The 24,371-nt window shown below is 41.8% G+C and overlaps 2 protein-coding genes across 3 annotated transcripts in view; one reads left to right on the top strand and one right to left on the bottom strand.

Moving 5' to 3' along the window:
- The window catches only part of LOC135708141 (BOS complex subunit NOMO1), a 546,399-nt gene extending 523,079 nt beyond the window's left edge, over positions 1–23,320 (bottom strand). The window contains exons 1-3 of one of the 2 annotated variants that reach the window (XM_065230118.1): positions 23,026–23,320; positions 21,893–22,952; positions 19,422–21,820 (exon numbers count right to left, since the gene is read on the bottom strand). In XM_065230118.1, the coding sequence (XP_065086190.1) occupies positions 19,430–21,820; positions 21,893–22,952; positions 23,026–23,189 (3,615 nt within the window). In that variant the 5' untranslated portion in view covers positions 23,190–23,320 and the 3' untranslated portion in view covers positions 19,422–19,429. Of the gene's footprint in view, positions 1–19,234; positions 21,821–21,892; positions 22,953–23,025 lie in introns of those variants that run through there. The other variant, XM_065230117.1, reaches the window with a different exon arrangement.
- LOC135708190 (uncharacterized) lies at positions 6,825–8,179 on the top strand. The gene is made up of 4 exons (XM_065230195.1): positions 6,825–7,116; positions 7,180–7,591; positions 7,659–7,802; positions 7,864–8,179. Exons 1-4 carry the CDS (start codon positions 6,963–6,965, stop codon positions 8,177–8,179), a joined length of 1,026 nt encoding a protein of 341 aa, XP_065086267.1. The 5' UTR covers positions 6,825–6,962.
- Positions 23,321–24,371: the final 1,051 nt, after the last annotated feature.

Genomic DNA, 24,371 nt, shown 5'->3' with positions numbered 1-24,371 from the left:
ATGAAAGAAGATTTTCCGAAGATTGATTCGCTAGTTGGAGATTTGTTAAGCATCTTAACTTAAGATTTAGATGTGTCGGAAAAAAAAGTTGTTGAATATTACACCCAAACAGCTGATTGGCCATTCCGCTTGTTCTAAAATATTACGCTGTACGATGCACACAGAAATTGTGAACAAATAATTTCAACCCTCCGTTACTCGCGCCAACAAGAAAATTTGAATGGAAATCGCGTAGACGGTGTCCGTACTACGTGGGATTTGACTTAATTGATTACAACATGGAATATATCGAGATCCTGACCAGATAGAAAGTTACTGTCTCTGACAAAGTTGTTCAGGAGATCATAGCCTTGTCGCTGGCGGACAGTAGTTCAGAATTTTCTCACTACGTAGCGCTAGAATACATGTGAAATTCTCGCATATAAAATATCTCAAGTTCTTAACCAGATAGAAAGTTACTGTCCTCAACAAAGTTGTGATGAGATCAAATCATATATCTTGGTGCACAATAGTTCAAAATTTTCCCAATACGCGGCGCTAGTATACACGTGAAATTCTCATATAAAATATCTCGAGATTCTGACCAGATAGAAAGTTACTGTCTTCGGCAAAGTTTTTCAGGAAGTTAAGATCTTTTCGTTGGTGGAGTAGTTCAGAAAATTCTCACTACGTGGCGCTAGTATATACGTGCAATTCTCGCATATACAATAGCTCGAGATTCTGAGCAGATAGAAAGTTACTGTTTTCTGTAAACTTGTTCAGGGGGTTAAAACTTTTTGGCTGGTCCAGAATTTTTTCACCACGTGGCGCTAATAAACGTGTACAATTCTCGCGTATGGTATAGCTCGATATTCTGAACGGGTAGAAAATAACTGTCTTGGAAAAAGTTGTTCATGAGGTCAATGCCTTTTGCTTGGTGCACAATAGTTCAGAATTTTCACACTACGTGGCGTTAGTATAAACGGATAATTCTCGCTTGTAAAATATCTCGAGATTCTGATCAGATATATTTCGCTAGTGGACAGTAGCTTAAAATTTTCTCACTACGTAGCGCTAGAATACTCGTGGAATTCTCGCATGTGGTTTGTTTCGAGATCCTGACCAGATAGAAAGTTACTGTCTTCGACAAAGTTGTTTAGGAGGTCAAAGCTTATTGCTTGGTGTACAATAGTTGAAAATTTCCTAAGCGGCGCTAGTATACACGTGAAATTTTCACACATAAAATATCACGAGATCCTGACCAAATAGAAAGTTACTGTCTTGGGCAAAGTTGTTCAGGGAGCCAAGGCCTTTTTGCTGGTGGACAGAAATTCATTTTTTTTTCACATCATTGCGCTTAAATACACGTGCAATTCTCGCATCAGATATATTTCGAAACCTGCTAAACTGTCATCGGCAAAGTTGTCCAGGAGATTAAAACTTTTTCGATGATCGACAGTACAGAATTTTCTCACTACGCGGCGCTAGGATGTACGTGAAATCTTCGCATATATAATGGCAAAGCAATCAAGGAGATCTTCTGGCTCATGAACAATCGTTCAGAAATTTCTCAAAACTTGGCGGGCAATTCTCGCATATCAAATATCATAAAATAAAAATACAATTTACATCAGCCTAAGTGGGATAAGACAAATATATTCTGGATTTCTTTTACTAGTGAAGATTTTCATGCAGATTTGTGGATACATAAATTTGGGTGAGTCGTTCCACTTGTATACCTCTGATAAATATCGCTGAAACTTCCTCCGAATGAATGTTTAGAGCCGCCCTTTCATTTTAGGCTAATTTCAAAATGTCTTATCGAGGGGTCTACAACAAAAAAAATCCCTGTATTTACGTGTGCACGGACAACGAGACTAGATCAGAGAGTGAGGAACTTTCGCTCAGTTGAATGGAGAAATTTATAAAACCGTACACTCCCGATCATAAGTTTAAGGGCACCCCGTAAAATCGTCCAATTTTCGTTCTTTTTAGAACATTTGAAAGATTTTGAATGGATATTTACTCTAAAGAATCATGATTGATTTTCTCAGAATTGACTTAAAAAAAAGTCAAAATTGAAAGTAGTAGTAGAACCCTTATGCAATACCATTCAAACCATTCAAATAACCTAAGGAGATCAAAAATTGCACATTTGCATGTTCACCATCCGGAAGAACTTTGCCGCATGTACAACTTTGACGATGACATTTACTTCCTGACCTTAAGGTATAGCATATACAAATATTTTACATGCACACTAGCGCCGCATACCGAAAATATTCTAAACTATTTACTGTTCACCAGCAAAAAAGCTTTGATCTCCTAAACAACTTTTCCGAAGACAGTAATGTTCTAGCTGTTTGGGATCTCGAACTGTAGCATATATGAGGATTGCACGTGTATACTACCGCAGCGCAGTGAGAAAATTCTGAAATACTGTTCACCAGCCAAAAGACCTTGACCTCCTGAACAACTTTGCCGAAGACAGTAACTTTCTATTTGGTCAGGATCTCGAGATATATCACAGGCGAGAATTTCACATTTCACTAGCGCTACGTAGTGAGAAAGTTTTGAACAACTGTCTACGAGCAAACATTTTGTGATATCCTGAACAACTTTGCCGACGACAGTAATTTTCTATCTGGTCAAGAACTTGAGATATTTTATATGCGAGAATTTCATATGTATACTAGCACCATGAAGTGAGAAAGTTCTGAACTACCAGCCAAAAGACCTTGACCTCTTGAACAACTTTGTCGCAGACAGTAACTTTCTATCTGATCAGGATCTCGAGATATAGCACATGCGCGAAATGTACATGTATACTAACGCCACGTGGTAAGAAAATTCTTAACTACTGTTTACCAGGCAAAAAGTCTTGACCCCCTAAACAACTTTGACGAAGACAGCAACTTTCTAGCTGATCACGATCTCGAGGTATTGAATATGCGAGAAAGGCACGTATATACTAGCGCCACATAGTGTGAAAATTCTGAACTATTGTCACCCAAGAAAAAGATCTTGACTTCATGAAAAACTTTGCTGAGCATGAGCATGAGCATGATTGACCGCCCACGGTTGCTACTCTGTTATTGCCAGGCCAGTTGTAATTACACAGAGAACCAATAGACGATGCTTGGGACTAGCAATCATCCTCAATGTGTAAAAACTGGTGATCTCGAATTAGGCAATACCAGCGCCAGCCGCGCCTGAACGCAGGTCAAGAAAGGAATGGGTAGGAATGTGTTGACGTGACACTCGCTTTGATGGAAGCCGAGGAGTCCTCTGCACTTCCACGAGGAATCACAGGGATGTTGGGTAAGAGGGTTGGGTTAGCAGCAGGGTTCGTTTTGGTAAACGATAAGCTGAATTGATGTCCTAACGATCGTATAACGCGAAGGAGCTTGGGATTGAACCCACGGTCTTCTGCTCAGTAAGCAAAAACGTTTTCCACTAGGCAGACGAGCTCCTTTTTAATCATTAACGAATCTTGAATGTGGATGGGCTTGAGATTAGGCTCATGATGTTCTGCTCAGTAAGCAAAAACGGTTGCTCTAAGGCCACCGAGCCTCTCATATCACATTATAGCGTTACTCAAGTTTTTATAACTATTCAAACCCGGCACCGACGACAACGAAAAGTTTTACAAAATACACGATAAACAAGCGATATTTTAATATTTTTAATATGAAAGGATCTGGGACCGTGTTTTTCTCCTCAGTAAGCAAGCCACTGCAACCGACGATCTTTGAAATCCTAAAACTAAAAGCTACGAAAGAGTACTTAGACCTTCATTAAGATCCACTTTCACGCGACGTTCAATGTTTCGATTTTCTGTTTACGCATGGTTCAGACAATCATAACAAGCTATGACCGACGTGACGATTGTTTAAGACCTGGTTAAACAAGTTATTCAAATGAAATTACGTTCTCGAATTTCACTTGGAATGTAATGAACAACAGAAATACGCGATAATTCATATTTTCAGCGGTTGATGTTTAATTTTAAATATACTAACGGTATTGCCTACGACTACGACGGCGATTACGACAACGACAACAGAGAATTTGTAACTTAAGATAAACACATTTGCCCGGCACTTCCACTGGTTCTTCATGTCCGCTATCTGTCACTGTTTGCAAAATATCTAATAGCAATTACCTTTGTTGTGATACTTCCTGTATTGCCATGGTGATTTGGGAGGAGGTTCGCATCTAGTGCTTTCCCCAGGAACCGTTTCACGGCCACCACCTACCGCCCGTCCAGACTTGGGCATATCCAGCGAGACATCCTTCAGCTAACTCACAGTCTCCGACACTCCTTGACTTCATGAAAAACTTTGCTGAATACATTTACTTTCTATCTGGTCAGGATCTAGTTTCACATGTATAGTAGCACCGCAAAGTGAGAAAACTTTGAACTACTGTCCACCTGCGAAAATGCCTTGACCTCCTGAACTACTATGCCAATAACTTTCTATCTGGTCAGGATATCGAGATATATCACATGCGAGAATTTCACATGTATACTAGCATTACCTAGTGAGAAAAATCTGAACTACTGTCCGCCAGCGACAAGGCTATGATCTCCTGAACAACTTTGTCAGAGACAGTAACTTTCGATCTGGTCAGGATCTCGATATATTCATTTGTTGTAATCAATTAAGTCAAATCCCACGTAGTATGGTCACAGTTTACGCGGTTTCCATTTACATCTTCTCTATTATCCGCATTTTTTAGGTGTTTACTGCAATCAAAGTTTAGCTTGATTAGATCAAAACAAGTTTTTTGAGGAATACTCGTTGGTTTTAGATCGATTGATAACTCAGCAACAAAATGGCAATAGAAAACTCATGTGTGTTGTACAAAGTACAACCAACAATCAATACGAAACTAACGATTTTATCTCGGCTCACCACTTTAGTAGCCTATTGGTCCCAAGCAAACGATTAACGTACCCTATTCTAGTTGAAATTCTATTACTACACTATGTTTGTTTTGATTCGCTATGAAAGTTTGACAGATAACATCAGGGGTGTGTGGATTCATGCAGAACATGCAGGGGTGAGTGAAATAGCTTGGGACTGCTTGGGACCGTTGTTCTGGTACTGAGTGAGCCAAAAATAATAATGATTTTCTTCGGGACCCAGTGGTCTTAGAGTTACCTCTATGGTACAACCATTGAGGTAACTCTAAGACCAGAATGTCCCGAAGAAACGTGCTCAACTTTTTGGCTCAGCTCTGGTACTCTCTTCGGTCCCAAGCTGATCGATTCACCCCTCGAAAGATAGGAAAATCCACTAACCCCTCATTTCATCTATCAAACTTTCATAGCGAATCAAAACAAACATTGTGTAGTACTAGAATTTCGACTAGAGTGGGGTACGTTAATCGATTTGCTTGGGACAAGTAGGGACATTTTTCGATCATCCGGATAGTTCTGCAAACTCCATTGAAGTTCGGGGACGTTTTGCATTTTTTTCGGCAAGGTCTTTGAACTTAAGCGATACTCTGAAATTAAGTAAAGTTATGCAAACTTTAGAGGCGTTCTGCGAACTTCAAGATATGTTTGTGAACTTCAAAGAAATTATGTGAACTTGAAAGAACTTCTTCGCACACACGTAAGTTAAACAAGCAATATTTTATAAACTGCGAATCTCAGGAAATTAAAGCTAATTCCAAAGGGGTTCAACAACCGCCAGGGAAGTTCTACAAACTTCAAGAAAATTCTACAAAGTCTCATAACGCGTTTGAGAGAAATTCTTCGACTTTTAGGAAAAGTACTGCTAACTTCAGGGACGTTTTGCGAGCTTCAGAAAAGATTTGCAAGCTTCGGGGAAGTTCAGTATACTCCTGGTAAGTTCTACTAACTTCAATAGAGTTCTGTGAACTCTAGCAAAATTATATGAACTTCAATGTAGCTCTGCAAATGCCAGGAAAGTTCTACTAAAATATGTAAACTTTAAGGACGTTCTGCGTACCGCAGGGTAAATCTAATAACTTTAGGAAATCATTGTGAACTTTAGGAAATATCTGTGAATTTCAGGGAAAGTTTGGCAAATTTATAGACCATCTGCGAACTTCAAAGAACACCATAAAAGTTTTAAGAACATCATCGAAGTTCTACGAAATCCAGGAAAAACCTATGACAGGGATTTGAATTTGAATGTAGCTTCAATGAGCTGTCTCGTCAGATCGTCGGTGGAGCAGTTCCAACTACATTTGAGGGAAAACAGGTATGATAATGAAAATTTGTTGCGATATCCCTTTCCCGTTTACGCTTCAATGGGTGACGAGAGCATCGTAAAAAAATAAAGAGTGGGGGGGGGGATGAAAGTATGCCACCTAAGAAAATATCCCAAGTACGGCTTTGGTGTTGCGGTAAAAAGCAACAATCAATTACCACCTTCAAAACTGCTACAGTAATTTCATCGATACTGTTGTTAAATAGATTATGGCTAAATTATTTAGAAACTAATATGCGACTACGAATATCGCATGAATTATAACAAACAAAGTCAACATCAAACAAATCTAGCCATTCAATAGAACTTGCGATGCTCAACGCTCTCTTACTAGAAATTGACGGGAGAATCGATTTATTGAGGCTACCAAATGATGGACAAAACTGCTAACATCTGATTAGGGAGAATGTTGAGTAAACCAATCGCGCACCTACGGGTGAAGCGGAAAGATCAGAAAGAAAGTGTGATTTAAAAATATGAATTTGAATCGACTTCAACAACCAAATATAAGTCAACCTACTACCTACCTAGCCGGTCACATAATCGCCGCCGGAGCCTGACTGGATCGCTCGTTATCACTCGAAATTAGCACCTCTCCTTCCCTGCTTCGCACAATAAGTCCATGGGCATAAGTCCACCCAACGTATAAAACGATATACCCAGCGAAACCGTCGAATCAGACACCGTTTTGCATTATCCAAAAGTGGTGTTTAGTGGAAAGAAAGTGATCGAAATATGGCAATTTGGAAAAATATTGCCTTGATTTTGGTGTTGAGTGCAGTGTCTGCGATAGCCGAGGAAGAACGGGAAAATGTGATCGAACAGCTTTCAACTGATGTGGAGCAGGGCCGAGGACGGAAGCGGTTTTACAAATTTCTCATCAAAGCCCGTAATGAAAATATCTGGACATTCAAATTGTAGTCAGTTAATTAAATTGGATTGTGTGTTTCAGTGGCTCCAATGCTTTCAAATGTGATCTCCACCGTTCTGCTGGTGAAAGCAAAACTTTTCCTGGTGGGTATTTTTTTAGCTGGAATCTACTTCTTTGGGCACAAAATCTGGCCCGGTGGCTTCTGCGGGCATTCACTTATATCTGATGGGCCACCACCGTTTTTCGGAGAGGGACTCACCGGCTATCATAGCACAGGACCGGACATATTCTCCAGCTACCCCGGGCCGGAATCGGCATCATATTCCTATACACCACCACCAAGTAGCAGCATTTCCAACGCTTATCTTCCGCCAACTGTTTCTTCATCGTCGTCATCTAGCGGCATCGTTTCCAGTGGGTACCTTCCACCCAATCGGCGACGTGGAAAGCGTGCTGTCCAGCATCCGGAAAACGAAGAACTGTTGGAAAATGAGTAAAGATTTTGATTTAGAAATTTCTCCCGAATGCAGAATGATACTATTTTCCAACTTCCCCCACAGAATGTACTGGACCGACCAGTTAACCGATATGGCATTCCGCTTTCTCGGAGTGACATCGAGGACGTGCCGGAAGCGATTCGTGTGCGAATTTGATTTCCACGCCCGAAGCAATCCGTTGATACTGTTTGTAACCCGAGCAATGGGGTGAGTGACTTCAATGCATGGAAACAACCCGAACCTTCTGATTCGGATCCTTATCTTCCAGTCGCGACATTTTCTACAACTATCGGGACAATGATGACGAGCAGGCGAGCTCCTACAAAGATTGTGGTCGAATCTATGCCGCATGTGCGGTACCGAAGAAGAGTGTACCCCACCGACGACGACGTCCAACCACGACCTCAACGACGGAATCACCCACTACCATGGTCGACGATGACAAGGCGAATGAAATCGGAGGTGAAGATGAGAACACTGAACGGAGCTTCGAACCCAGTCAGCTGAACGATTGGCAACCGCTGAGGGTGGATCCATTGAAGAGATTGTTCATACCACTGCTTTCTTCTGCAAGACAAAACTAGGGGAAAGCACAACAAATGTAAAAGGCTTGCGTGTACATAATGGGTGTCTATTTAAATTAGATTAGTTGAAGCTATTTATTGAAAACTATTTCGTGCTGTTCCTCTAGTTTTAGGTAGGTCGATTCGTTCGAAATAAAATAATTGTACGACTGAATTTGTTGTCATTAGCGATCGGAAAGCCGGGATGGGAGTTCGGTGGTTTGAGATAGTTTTAATTCTGTGCACAATTCTTTGCTGGTTTGCTGGTTCTAGTGTAGAGTGTAAGACCCATTATAGTTTCGCGCAGCTGGACGTCCTCAATCCGAAATTTGATTACACATTTAAAATTTGTAAGTATTTTTTTCGTGGCATAGTTTGGCAGTGGTTCGCTTTGAAACATTATACATTATTTATTACTCAAACGCTACGTCATTTACTGCCTGTTATCGCATATCAGTTTTATATGGATTTTCATAAATTTTAAGGTAATAACGCTATCCACTATCAATTGGCATCTACTTTCATATTACGTGATATCATCGCCATATTTTTCGCTGATAGTACAAAGCATGCAAGCTTCATGACCACTGATTTTAACTTGATATTCATTATTGAGCAACGCGTGTAACTCAAGATTTGCTCAAAATTTCTCATGATTGAAAGCTGTCTTGACCCTAGGGCATTGATAAAATGGCAAGTAATGTTAAGAAGTTCAATTTCCACGTGAATATTTGCAAAATCATAGTAAACAAATCCATAATTTTGCAAATATTCACGTGGAAATTGAACTTCTTAACAATACTTGCCATTTTATCAATGCCCTAGGGTCAAGACAGCTTTCAATCATGAGTAATTTTGAGCAAATCTTGAGTTACTCGCGTTGCTCAATAATGAATATCGTTGCCAAAATGAAAACTTGTATCGCAGTAACTCAGTTGAACAGGTTTTTGTCCGTAAAGGGCGAACACGAAATTATTGCGACACCGAAAATGTCATGCCAATTTTCTTATAATGTTTAGAATCAAACCACAATTTTAGGGTAGTTTTATACATATATTTACTTCAAAAATCAAAAGAAAAGTTAATCGATGGAGCCTTGAGTGTAAAATTGAACGCATTTTCGCTTGATGCCCTCCATCAAAGTCTTTACAGTGTCATCCGGTACCAGTTTCTCAGTTTTTTTTTCCATTTTCTTAACATGTCCTTCTCGTCTTTGACTGTCTTCTTGCTCTTCCGAAGTTCCCGCTTCATTATTGTCCAGTACTGCTCCACCGGGCGCAGCTCCGGACAGTTTGGCGGATTCATGTCCTTTGGAACAAAATGGACAGAATTGGCCTCATACCACTCCAGGACACTTTTAGAATAGTGGCATGATGCCAAATCTGGCCAAAATAGCGGAGCTTTGTCGTGCTGCTGCAAGAACGGCAAAAGGCGCTTCTCGAGGCACTCAGATTTGTAGATCTCGCCATTTACTGTGCCCTTTGTCACGAAAGGCTCACTCCTCAGTCCGCAAGAGCAGATGGCCTGCCAAATGAGATATTTGGAGGCGAACTTCGACATTTTCTTCTTCTTAAATTTGTCGTCCACATCGAACTTGCTCTTGCCGGTGAAAAACTCCAACCCCGGAATTTGCTTAAAATCGGCTTTTAAAGGGTGATACGGTCAAAATTTGGTCAAGGGAAAACGCGTGTAAATCGGTGAAATCGTTTATTTAAAAAATCAAATTAAATTTCTTTTTCAAGTTCAATTAGTATAAAATTCAGGAAAAATATTCAGTTAGGCTTCCGCTTTTCCAAATCCGAATTACCGGGCCTTACGCTTGACCCCTGCCATCAGATTTTGTACAGCCACCTTGTCCACCTTCTTCGCCGCAGAAAGCCAGTTTGCCTTGAACTGCTGCTCGCCCTTAGCAGTTTTTTTGGTCTTCTTTAGGTTCCGCTTGACAATAGCCCAGTATTTCTCAATTGGGCGGAGCTCTGGCGTGTTGGGAGGGTTCTTGTCCTTGGGAACCACCTGCACGTTGTTGGCGGCGTACCACTCCATGGCCTTTTTACCGTAATGGCAAGATGCCAAATCCGGCCAAAACAGTACGGAACAACCGTGTTTCTTCAGGAAAGGCAGCAGACGTTTATTCAAACACTCTTTCACGTAAATTTCTTGGTTGACAATCCCGGAAGCTATGAAAATGCTGCTTTTCAAGCCACAGGTACAGATGGCTTGCCAAACCAGATATTTCTTTGCGAACTTTGACAGTTTCATGTGCTTGAAAACATCTGCTACCTTTCCCTTTCCTTTTGCCGTATAAAACTCTTGTCCCGGAAGCTGCTTGTAGTCGGCTTTGACGTAGGTTTCGTCGTCCATTACCACGCAGTCAAACTTCGTCAGCATCGTCGTGTACAGCCTCCGGGATCGCACTTTGGCCGTCGTATTTTGTTTATCATCGCGATTTGGAGTCACTACCTTCTTGTAAGTCGATAGTCCGGCTCGTTTTTTGGCTCGATGCACGGTTGTAGACGATACACCCAGCTTATTTGCGGCATCTCGGAGAGAGAGGTTAGGGTTTCGCTTGAAACTACCGGCAACTCTCTTTGTCGTCTCAGCGGCTTCCGGTTTTCGATTTCCCCCCGATCCAGACTTCCTGGCTGTCGACAAACGTTCCCCAAACACTTTAATTACATTTGTAACGGTTGATTTGGCAACTTTTAGCGATTTTGCCAACTTTGCGTGCGAGTAGCTCGGATTTTCGCGATGCGCGAGCAAAATTTTGATACGCTGCTCTTCTTGCTTGGACGGCATTTTGACAACTGAAGAGTGAATTCCAAAATCAAAATAGGAGCAACATTCTACACACACACACCTTCAAAATGAGGGGTGTTCAGGTTTTTTAAATGCAAAATTGAAAGAAATACGTCAAATTGATATTGACCAAATTTTGACCGTATAACCAACAATCAATACGAAACTAACGATTTTAAATTGGCTCACCACTTTAGTAGCCTATTGGTCCCAAGCAAACGATTAACGTACCCTATTCTAGTTGAAATTCTATTACTACACTATGTTTGTTTTGATTCGCTATGAAAGTTTGACAGATAACATCAGGGGTGTGTGGATTCATGCAGAACATGCAGGGGTGAGTGAAATAGCTTGGGACTGCTTGGGACCGTTGTTCTGGTACTGAGTGAGCCAAAAATAATAATGATTTTCTTCGGGACCCAGTGGTCTTAGAGTTACCTCTATGGTATAACCCTTTACATCCTGCTTTAATAGATCGTTCAGCTTTTCTTCAACTACGTCCTGTAGGGGAATTGGTAAACGCCTGCATGGTTGTTGAATTGGCACCACTTCCTTGTTAATCTGAACTTTCACCTGCAAATTCTTCACCTTTCCCACCTTAGGGTCCTCAATGTCTGACACACAAAACGCCTCTGCATGGATCTCCAGGATTTCCAGCTCCAACGATGTACTCTTGCACAGCAAATTAGCCCCTGTTTCGTTATCCACAACATACACGTCGTGAAATACACGCTTCGAACGGGTGGTAATTTCCGTTTTGAAAGTCTTGTGAACTGTTAGTTTACCGTTACCGTAGACCCGCAGAAATTTCCGTGATTTCTGGACGTCGGTAAATTTACATCCGTGTTGTTTCAGATGACGCCATGTAGTTCGGCTGATGACGTTAACGTGAGCGCCGGTGTCGACAATCCAATCCAATTTTACACCACCTGTGTAACATGTCACCAGCACGTCGTCGTCACTATCTTCGCTGCTGACTTCGCTGCCGCCTGGGACAATGCTCTCGTCTTCGGAATCTTGAACTTGCCACACCTTCTTTTTGCTTCTTTTATCCTTCGATTTTCGGTTCTCCGGCTTGGTTTTGCACATTTTCCGGAAATGTCACACACTTTGTTTTTCGCGAGACAACTTTTATCGTTGGCAAAATATCCAACATTTCCGCATCGGAAACACTTTTCTTTCTTCGCACCCTTTTTGATTTGGTTCACACAGCTTTGGCCCATAGGAGCCGAATTTCTCTTCATATCCTCCTTATTACGATTTACTGTTTCCAAGATCCGTGCCTCCTGCACGATTTCTTCCACATTCATCAACTTCTTCTTAGGCTGTGGTCCATTTGGTGAATTTTCACTTAAATTTGACACTTCGAAACTAAATTATAATGTTCGAAAATCCCTCTGTTGTTGATCGGCCAATTTTCGAGAAGGTGTGTGTCAAAATTGATTCCTTGTCTGTCAGATATAAGTCTGCTGGAATAGCAGGTTAATTTGGAAATTTTCCATCTGTCAAGTTTAAGTGAAAATTCGCCAAATGGAACACAGCCTTAGGCTCTGAACCATTTGGTGGATTATTTTAACTTTTGGTTAAAATTTGACAGATGAAAAGTTATCGATTAACCCTGCTATCCGAGCATGGTTATTTCTGACAGACAAGAAGTTAAATTTTGACAACCGTGGCTCGAAAACCGGTCGATCGACAGCACGGGGATTTTCGAACATAGAAAATAACTTTCGAAATGTCACTTTTAACCACGAGTTAAATTTAACTCGGCAAATGGTTCACAGCCTTTTTTTTTTTTTTTTTTTTTTTTAACTCTTTATTTGTTCCAAATTCAAAATAAATTACATTTCATTTTAACCTAGGTGCTCCAGTTACTGCAGTAACGTACCAGCCTTAATTGTTATGATATATATCTAAGTGTTTTTACATTGTTCATGTCTTGGTAATTCAGTATTTTAAACAGGTTTTTTAACCTGCATGTCAGTATAACAATTGATATCTTAAAACTAAAAACTAAAACTAAATCTTATCTAAGTATAAAGGGAATTAATCGTTGCAATTGAGGATTGCAACGATTTTTGCCTGAAATTATTAATTATTTTGTTGGACATTTGTGCTAAAGTCTCAACATTCGAAATTCTATGTACTTCGGTTGTACTGTACCAGGGAGGCAACTTCAAAATCATTTTCAGAATTTTGTTCTGAATCCTTTGAAGTGCTTTTTTCCTGGTAGTGCAGCAACTAGACCATATTGGTACAGCGTAAAGCATGGCCGGTCTAAAAACTTGTTTAAATATTAGAAGTTTATTCGTCAGGCAAAGTTTGGATTTCCTGTTTATAAGAGGATACAAACATTTAATATATTTGTTACATTTGGCTTGAATGCCCTCAATGTGATCTTTAAAAGTTAATTTTTGGTCAAGTATTAATCCAAGATATTTCACTTGGTTTGACCAGGAAATTGGAACTCCGTTCATAGTGACTATGTGACTACTACTAGGTTTCAAAAACGAAGCTCTAGGCTTATGTGGAAATATTATAAGTTGAGTTTTGGAAGCGTTGGGAGAAATCTTCCATTTTTGTAAATAAGAAGAGAAAATATCTAAACTTTTCTGAAGTCTGCTGCAAATAACACGAAGACTTCTTCCTTAAGCGGAAATGCCTGTGTCATCAGCGAACAAAGATTTGTGGCAACCCTGAGGCAAATCAGGGAGGTCCGAAGTGAAAATGTTATACAATATAGGCCCAAGAATGCTACCCTGAGGAACTCCTGCCCTAACAGGTAGTCGATTAGATTTGGAATTTTGATAATTTACTTGAAGAGTTCTGTCAGTTAAATAATTTTGAACTAATTTCATAATATAAAGTGGAAAATTAAACTTTTTCAATTTAGCAATCAAACCTTCATGCCAAACACTGTCGAATGCTTTTTCTATGTCTAGAAGAGCAACTCCAGTTGAGTGGCCTTCAGATTTGTTTGAACGAATTAAATTGTTAACTCTTAAGAGTTGATGAGTAGTTGAATGCCCATGGCGAAATCCAAACTGCTCATCTGCAAAAATTGAGTTCGTATTGATGTGAAGCATCATTCTATTCAAAATTATCTTTTCAAAAAGTTTACTTATTGAAGAAAGCAAACTTATTGGACGGTAGCTAGAAGCTTCAGCTGGATTTTTATCCGGCTTCAAAATTGGAACAACTTTTGCATTTTTCCATTTATCAGGAAAGTATGCCAAATGGAAACATCTGTTAAATAATTTTACCAAGAAAGACAAGGTACTCTCTGGGAGTTTTTTGATGAGGATATAGAAAATTCCATCATCACCTGGAGCTTTCATATTTTGAAAATTTTTAGTTATAGACCTTACTTCGTCCAAATCAGTCCCCCAGGAATCATCAAAAATATTTTCCCGAGAGAAAATATTCAGAAAATCCCGAGCAACCTGATTCTCAATAGGACTAGTAAGACCCAAACTGAAATTATGGGAACTCTCGAATTGCTTAGCAAGTTTCTGAGCTTTTTCCAAATTTGTGATCAAAATTTTACCACCTTCTTTAAGCGCAGGAATAGGCTTTTGAGGTTTTTTCAAAATTTTTGTGAGTTTCCAAAAGGGTTTGGAACTCGGGTCTAATTTAGAAATATTATTTTCAAAAGTTTTGTTCCTCAGGGCAGAGAATCGCTTTTTAATTTGTTTTTGCAAATCCCGCCAGATAACTTTCATGGCAGGATCGCGTGTTCTTTGATATTGTCTCCTACGGACATTTTTAAGACGGATCAAGAGCTGAAGATCATCGTCTATTATAATTGAATCGAATTTAACCTCGCATTTTGGTACTGAGGCAGCCCTTGCTTCAACTATAGAAGTAGTCAGAGATTCAAGAGCATAATTAATTTCATCTTTGGTTTGCAAAGGAATGTTTGGATCGAAGTTATATTCCATAAATGTTCGATACCGCTCCCAATTAGCTCTATGGTAATTGAAAGTAGAGCTGTTGGGATTAGAAATTATTTCTTGGGATATTTCAAAAGTTACTGGAAGGTGATCAGAACCGAAGTCAGCATGGGTAACCAATTGGCTACAAAGTTGACATGAATCAGTTAAGACTAAATCAATAGTGGAGGGATTTCTTGCAGAAGAAAAGCATGTTGGGCTGTATGGATATTGAATAGTGTAATAACCTGCAGAACAATCATCAAACAGAATATTACCATTGGAATTGCTTTGAGCATTATTCCATGAGCGGTGTTTTGCATTAAAATCACCAATAATGAAGAATTTAGACCTATGACGGGTAAGTTTCTGGAGGTCACCCTTGAGAAAATTCTTTTGCTGGCCTACGCATTGGAATGGCAAATAGGCAGCTATAAACGTAAGTTGTCCAAATTTTGTTTCAACAGAAACCCCCAAAGTTTCAAAAACTTTGGTTTCAAATGAAGAAAGAATTTTATGTTTGATTCGTCTATGAATAATGATGGCAACGCCACCACAGGGTCCATCAAGACGATCATTTCTATAAATCAAGTAATTTGCGTCCTTCTTAACCTTATGGGCAGGTTTAAGGAACGTTTCAGTTATAACGGCAATATGCACGTTATGAACTCTTAAAAAGTTAAATAGCTCGTCTTCATTATCTTTAAGAGATCGAGCATTCCAATTTACAATATTTAATGCTTTAAAATCCATTACTGAATTTTAAAGTCATGACAATATTATTTGCAAATTTTACTCCAGTTTGAATAGCATCAAACATGGAGTTAGATTTAAGCATATCAGAAATCATGTCAATTAATGAATTCTGTAAAAATTCCATTTTGGGGGCAGTAATGCTTCCTAAGTCAAAATTGTCAAAATTTCCATTAGAACGTTGGTTAGTATTTTGATTTCTACCCGCTGCAATAGCAGCATAGGTAGCTCCATTAACTCGCTGAACATTGTTAGCAGCGAGGGGAGTAGGTACAGATGAAACATTTGAAGCAGGGGAGATATTTGTACCTACGGGTACGAATGTAGAATTTGTTCCTCGCTGACCGTTGTTAACAGCAGAGGAATTTGTACCTGGTCGGAAACGTGGAGCGTTTCCTACCTGACGGTTAGAACGAGATTGTAGGATCGCTTTGCGAGTCTTACATTCCCAAAAATTGGATTTGTGGTTTTCACCACAATTTGAACATTTAAATTTCTTAGGATCTTCCTTCACAGGACAGTCGTCCTTTGCGTGAGAGGAATCACCACAATTCATGCATTTAGCTGGCATGTAGCAATTTTTAGTTCCGTGACCCCATCCCTGGCACTTACGGCACTGGGTGAGGTTTTGGAAATTTCCTCCAGTCTTCCTGAAGTGTTCCCACTTCACTCGGACATGGAGCATAAGGCTAGCTTTTTCTAAGGCCTTAAGGTTGTTTAGTTCACTAGACTTGAAGTGAACTAAATAAAAATCATTAGAAATCCCGTTGCGCGAATCGCCAGGACGGGATTTCATTTTCATTTTGATTACTTGGAGTGGCACAACTCCAAGTAATTTTGCCAGTTCATCTTTGATCTGATCCAGGGATTCACCACTGGGCAGTCCTTTCATGACAACCTTGAACACACGTTCAGTTTTGGTGTCGTAAGTAAAAAATTTGTGCTTCTTCTCAGTAAGATACTTGAGAAGACATTTAAATCCGTCCAAGGTTTCAGCCAATACACGGCATTCACCCCGACGTCCAATTTGTAGTGAAAACTTAACTTTCACGAAATTCAAAAGTTCCATGCGAAGAGCATGGAAATCGGTAGTGGTTATCACAATAGGGGGAATCTTTTCCTTCTTGGCATTAAGCCGGGAAAGTTTACTAGAATTTTTCTTGGATGATGGATCATTCTCATCATCCGTGAGCAAATCAAATTGATTACTCAAATTAATTTCATCAGAAGGGGGGTCAAGAGTTTGCCCCTTTCTTTTGCGTTTAGGCGCCATGGCGGCAGTAAATTTTTATCCAAATCGACTTCCAAGCAGATTACTATAAGAATCTGAAGGATCGAAGAGGAATTTTCCAAATCGATATCCAAGAAGGATTACCTCGGGTAGGGTCCAAACAAGGATCGAAGAGGAATAAGAGTTGAACAAGGTAGAAAAATTTTACAGGTTGAGCACTGAAAAGTGCTGTTTAAATTTGTTGTAGCTTTAGGTAGTAGTAACACTTCCTTCAGCAAAAAGCAAATAGATCCGCACGGCAAGAGAGCACGATGCGGACTCGGGTTCACAGCCTTAATAATCACTTCACGCAGCTCGTCCGATCGGCTGTTGTCAAACACTTGTTCTGCAGCTCGCATATCGAGTGCATTCCCGTACTCGCACAGGCGCCCTTGCTCTCGAAGACGGGCGACGAATTTCTCCACCGATTCATCTTCAGTTTGCTTCATTTTCTGGAACACGTACCGATCGTAAGGAACATTGGAGAATGGTGCAAAATGAGCATCCAGTAATCTTATCACCTCCTTGTAAACGTCCGAGTCCGCTGGCGGGGGTGCATCGTGTCCAGGTGTATCGAAAAAAATGTCCTGTATCTGTGTTCCACTGAAATGCAGCAGATACGACTTCTTCCTGGATGGGAGAGCAACACTATTCACCTCTAGGAACAACTCCAGAGATCTCTTTCATTTCATCCAGCGTGTTTCAATCGATGCGGTGTTATTGGTGTCAAAAGGTAACAAAGTAGATTTGCTGTTCTCCATCTTCTTTTACGCAACTATGGCGAGACACTGTTTATTTTCACGTTTGTTTTGGCTCCTCTTCACAGCAATCTTTCCCTTCGTCGAAAAACCCCGAGTGTCGGATGCGTTTTCCGTCTTGCTTTCAGCTCGTCTGCCGTCCTTGTCACAAAGGCGTCAATTTGAGGTTATACCCCAAATATTATTTTTTGTTTATTTCTCACGTAAAACCACTATTCCGAATCGTAAACTCACGTTTACCGAATTTAATCATTGCTCCATTACGTATAGAGCCTTCCTCAGCGAATTTAATCCCGGTTTTCTCCGATCGTCGCCAAAATGTTAGGAGTCGAATTAAAATACACGCCTACACGAGGAAGTAACTTTTTATTATATTTCTCCAATCCAAAGTTTATGACGTACATACATTACTGTGTTGCCAGTTAGTGGGAATCACTACACGTATAATTTCCTTATTCTGAGTTTATTGCTTTTTTTATGCTGCGTGCACCCGTTGGGTACATCCTACGGAGCAAACGAAAGCGTACCGCCTATGCGTTCACTTATTACATAGCATAGCTAAGCGAAGGGATGATGAAACAAAACAGCTGTTTACATTTGACTTTGAACTTTGTGATTTTCTTTGCATCGTCTTGGGTTATTCGAGAACGTTCTTCAATTATTGCTAATTTATCGCATTCACAACAAAAATTAATTCTAAAGACATTTTAGAATGATGCTAAGGAAATCCTTAAGACATTTGCAAAGATATCCTTCGATAAGTTCAAAAGAAAAAAAAATAAGTAAATTCAAGCACTGAACAACAAATATACAGAAGACTACAATTTACAAAAGAAATATATAAGGATCCAATCAAATTCCCGGTTATTTCTCGGTTTACCCGGTTCAGTGGCCACCCTTCATACAAGTAGCTTTATTTTTGCCATTTTGAACTGAAAATGCTCTTCAGAAATTTAGAATTCCTCGAATCATGATCCGAACTGATTCTGGGATTCAACCAATAGCAAGCACATTTTCCACCGATTTTATGCGCTGATAATTGATCGTATGTTTCTTCCTTCCAGGGACCCACATCACCACCGCCTTCGCACCCGTCCTCACCATCAAAGCCGCCATCGTAGCTCTGAGCTTGGCTGTTGTTGGAATCTACCTATATCTGAACCGAATAATTCCCGGATTGGGTGAAGGATTGGCCGACCCAGCGCCAACTAGCGCTCCTCCACCAATGCCCGGCATGACGTGATGGCGTTCTGTTGGATTGGTTTCGTCCTACTTGTTGCAGCTAGCTGCGTAATCGCTAGGAGCAAGATGGACAACGATACAAGACTCGTCAGGGTTCAGGAGGAAATCGGTCGATATTCACTCGCAGCCACCACGATCCTGACATCGCTATCAGCATTTCAACTACTGCAAATGAAGATGGCCCTGCTGGGTCTGATCCTCGCCGGAGTGTACGTATTTTGGTACAAACTGTTCCCGGACGAACTGACGAAGATGGAGAACCCCAACTACGATCCCAATGAGTCCACTTTTCAAGGACTTCTCTAGAATTAAAATCACCCTCAAGTACGGGAAATCTCTTCTCTGAGAAACTGAACAGAGGTTCGTTTTATTTCGCACCGAATCTCACTCCACCTCTTAATCTACTGGATCCAAACTATCCTACCGTCGACACTCTTTATTATTGCATAAACCGAAAAAGTTACCACTCACCTTCCTACTCTGACTGACTACAAAGCAGCTGCCCATCCCAGCGCACGCCCTAATTGGCCTTCTTCACCTTCTTCTTCTTGATCGAATTGATACTGGAAGCCAGTTTGTCAATTTCCTTCTCGTCGAACGCCACCGGTTCGTACTTTTGTTCCTTTGGTCTCGATTTGCTGAGAATGTCGCCGACGGCGCCGCCCAGTTTATTCCACACCGTACCGAGCAGCTCCAGCGCCAGGTCCTGCTTGAAGAAGATGAACCCGACCAACAGGATGAGCACGATGGCCGACAGCGAGTTTTGGTTGAGATCACTTTCGGCGGTCCGCAGCTCCGGTCGGAAGTGCATCTCGCTGAAGAAGCTACTGCTGTTGGCCGTGAACTCCACCATCGGGAGAGAGTATTTGTAGTTCTTATCGGACAGCGTGGAGGTCAGTTCGATGTAGTAGGTCTTGCTGTCGAAGGGAATCCGGGGGAAGAAGACCATAATGCCGGGGTTGATCTTGCTCTTGGGGTTCAAGGGGGATTCAATGCGTTGCGAGTGAACCGGCGAATCACTGCCCTTTTTGTAGAGGAAGATTTTGAGGGATTTGTAGTAATCGTTTTCGGAAGCCAAGACCCGGACGGTAACGTCGACGAATGCCAGTGGACTTATGGCGATCATGTTGACGTCGCGGACGTCTTTCTTCTCGACCTTGATGACCTTTTCCTTGGGGATCGAACGATCAACGTTAGACGAAGGTCCGTCGGTGCGAACGCGAACCCGGTACTGGCAGCCGGGTTGGAGGCCACGGATTCGGTAATGACCGTTGGGTTCGCTGTTGCTTTCTTCCAGATGATTGCCGCAGCGATCGTCCGTGACGGCTTCGATGGCAACGTTCGGGAATGGTTCTCCATTGAGCGAGGTGATTGAACCGAAAATCGAAAAAGCAGTCCGAGTACCGCGCAATTCCTCGTTCACCGTGGCTCCGTCCTTGACCTGAATCAGCTTGGAGTTCGGTTTGAAGTCGTACTCTTTCATCATCGCCCGAAGGTAGTATTCGCTAGGCGAAAGCGAATGGAACTTGATGGTACCGTCTTCTCCGGTGACCAGATTCTTGCGGTAGCTCTCCGCTCCAGACAAGGAAAGCAACACACCAGGCAATCGATTTCCGGCGTCATCCTTCACGGTAACGATAATCTCGCACAGTTTGTGGCCGTTGAAACTGTTGGTAGCCTTATCGAATGCCGAGAACACGTATGATTCTTTCTCTGCGGACAACTCCACCGACAGGCTCGAATCGATCGGTCCAAATCGGAACTCACCCTTCTCGTTTGTCAGGGAAACCAGTGACGAAAGTTCCACATTATTCGGGAAGAGCAAAGTAATTTTGGCATCCTTGATCGGCGGAGTAGTTTTACCGTCGATCAACAAACCCTTCCGGGCAACGATCTTGGAGGGAACTTCCATGCAATCCGATCCTCCGGTAACTTCCAACGTCGTCGGTGTGAACAGCATAATGTCGCTGACCGGATCCAGCGTGATTCGTTCGCCCTGTTCTAGGTAGAAGTCATGCCGATAGACATGGGAACCTTCCGCCCGTTGTTCGCTCGATTTGAATTCGATCGTTTCCGTTCCCAATTTGGAAGTGACCTGCGTCTTGTAGGTGTACTTTACCTCGGCTAGGATCTTGACCGTGTGGCGATGACTCAGGGCGGTCAGGCTGACCGGAGCCGGATCGGACGTCGTGAAAGTTTTAGGAACATCCACACCGTACTTGTGGCATCCGGTGAGCTCGATTTCGTAGCTGCCCGCCTTCTGAACGCAGAATGTGTTCATACCGGAAGTGAGCAACATTTCTTCTGACTTTGCACCTTCAACGCCCTTCTGATGGTAGGTCATAGTGACCGCGTGGCTGGACACAATCGAAACGACGTATCCGCTTTGAACCAGTGCCGGAACCGTTTCCTGAGCCGTTTTCACATTGATCTTTAGCGTGTTCGATCGCCAGCAAAGCTTGCCCTTGGGAACGCTGACTTCGTAGCTTCCCGGAAGAACATTCGCAAACGTATACTTGCCAGCTTGGGGTTCCGCATTCGATGGTTGTCCGGTCGGATTTCCGTTCACATCCAACGGAGTCAGTGTAACGGTTACGTCGTTCAAACAGGCACTTTCGGCATCCGGAAGGCATCGAATCTCTCCCGAAACGGTGGCTCTCAATTGAGAAAAGATGATGCCACTCTGAGGGGATCGATCGACGTGAATCGATTGAGTCAGAGGGAAGAACTGAATTCCAGCAGCATGTTCCTCTTCGCTGGTGACAACCTGAACCGTGTACTGACCACTTTCCAGATAGGTACACCATTCGCCAGCCAAATTTTCCTTTGTCGTCACCTCGACGTGGAAGGTCGAAGCCTTTTTCGTGATGGCCACTCGATAGGATTTCTTAGAGATCACTTGACCGCAAATCTGGAATTAGACATTACCGTTGAACATATATTATTCTATCAAAAAAAAATCAAGTACGAACTGAAGATTTACCTTAAATCCATGCACGACGATATCCGGCAGCGCTGGATTGCTCAGCGAGATCTTAACAATATGATCCTTAAACTGCAGATTATCCGCCGTCACCTGAATAGTGTACGTACCAGCCTGAATATTGTCCAGCGTGTACTTTCCATCGCTTCCGGTCGTTGCCACTTCCTTTCCATTCAGTTTAACCTTGGCATTCCGTACGCCAGGTCCATCAACAGCCTGCAGAACCCTTCCACCGACGCTGAATCCAGTCACTTCGAAGCTTCCAGGCAACCTCAGACTATCGCGACCCAACTCGAACTCCATCGCTTCCGGTTTGATGTGGAACTTGATCGCCTTGTTGTTGAAGTGCGGAACTACTCTGTACTTCCCAGACGACACGCCAGCAAAAGTGAACATTCCCGTCGCCTTATTTGTTTCCGTGTAGCAGCGCGGCTCCCCGCTGTACTTCGGATCTGTCCCCGACACGGCCGGAATATTATTCGACGAGCACTTCACCATCGCCTCCACTCCCTTCTCCGGATACAGCAAGAATCCGACATTTCCGAAAGGCTGTCCATCGCTATGAACGCGCCCTTCCACATCAAATCCGGACACCACCAACGACTTGGCCGGAATCTCCGTATTTCCTGTCGTCACCGTCACCCCATATTCTGCCTTGACGAAATGCCATTTGTCGTGCTTCACCTTGATCACGTATTTACCCGATTTGATCGGCGTAAACGAAAAGATTCCATTACTGTCCGTAAAGGTTTGGCCTATTTTCGTATTACTCTCCGACCGTAGTTCCACCTGCACTCCCTTGGCCCCTACATCATGTCCGTAAATCTCCACCTTCCCGGTGATTCCGAACCCTTTGAAGATGAAATTCACATCCTTCCCCTGGCTACAGATGTCCGTAGTCCCATCGAACTTGATCTCCACCTGTTCCGGCTCGAAGCTCCACCCGGGAGGGGGAATAACCTTCAAAACGTACTCTCCCTTATCGTACAGCGGAATAAAATAATACCCATTCGAGGGCGAACAATCAGTCTTGATCTTCAAACTCCCCTGCGGATTGTACCTACGCCCCAAAACCGGAAATGCAAAAGTTACAAATCACCACACTTTCATTAATTAAATTAACAACCACTTACAGTCCAACTTCCACCTTGTTAAAATCCAGGTCGGAGTTTGCATTTTTGATGAAACCACCGCAGCCGAACACTTCGTTGGCGGTGGCAAACTTCGACGCCAGAAGCCAGGAACACACGACCAATACCGGCACTAGTGAACCGACGCGGAGGAGTGGTGCAGTCATTTTTCTTTCGGGTCTTTTTGGACCGACAAGTCCAACCTAAGAAACCGGTCCCGTGAAATAAAAGTGCAATCTGCGCGATTGATCCGAACAAGCGAGACGAATGTAGAAAAGTGCGTGACCATCTGAGCTCGATGATGATGACGATGATTATGATTTTTTTTCAGGTAGCTGTCACTTTCTTCTGTCAGGTACGCGAGAAATGTCTTTTCAGGGGTGGAATTATTGAATAGGCCGGTATGCAGCTAGGCGAGTAAGAGAGGTGCCACAGTCGGAAGAAGTGTTAGTTTGTTTACTAAAATGAACCGCCCATTTTGTTATGGCAAGTTTTGCTATAAGAAATGCTCCTCGTGTTTATTAGCGAAATTCACATCAAAGATTGATTAATTGCGCAGGAAATCAGTTTGGCACGGCATTTGTAACCAGCATACACCTTCCGGTCGTATGAAACAAGTCAAAAACTGTCCAAATCCGCAGATAAAAATTTTTGTTTTGAATTTCTGTATGGCAAAATAGTGAACTTTTCGTGAAAATTAACGGCAAAGAACTCACCAACACTGGGAGACCGTGAGTTCCTGCCCACCTGTCTTAAAAAAAACATCTCGGGTATGCAGAGCATACATTTCGAGATAAAAATCATCGCTCGGTCATTCGAGCAGTTTAAAATAACCCTAATAAAAATAACCATAAAAGAGATCTTAACGATCGTGTTCGGGGTTGCATCCAAACCATTGTTGGGATAGTTTACCCATCCGGGATACAGTTCGTTTATGGTATTTGTTTTTTTTAGGGAAACCACTTGTACTTGGCCACTCGCTTTGTCGTGAATCAATATTTTGATAATTTTTCTTCTGTAAAGAACCTCAAAAACATACACTAATAGAATTCCACACATTATTATTGACGAATTTCCATGTAAAATTCCACATGAATTTCATGTGACGACACATACACAGAATCCATCCAGAAGCATACATGAAACTTATGAGTCAAATGAATAGTATGTGCGGTTACAAATGGATTTTATGTGTACACATATTAAGTATGTGTACGACACATACACACAAAGGAAAATAGTTCGTAAAATTAAAAAAAGCATCGGTGGAATTGAAAGTTTGCGTTGGTTCTTTTTGGTAGAAAGCGGTTAGCTTTTAAATTGAAAGTTAGCCAATTGTGAGTTCAAAA

Source organism: Ochlerotatus camptorhynchus, unplaced genomic scaffold (assembly GCF_037179485.1).
Source record: "Ochlerotatus camptorhynchus isolate MF236.1 unplaced genomic scaffold, CSIRO-AGI_Acam_v1.1 ptg000328l, whole genome shotgun sequence".
Classification (NCBI taxonomy): domain Eukaryota; kingdom Metazoa; phylum Arthropoda; class Insecta; order Diptera; family Culicidae; genus Ochlerotatus; species Ochlerotatus camptorhynchus.
Note: the sequence above shows the minus strand (reverse complement) of the source record. Positions and strands in the feature narration are given on the sequence as shown.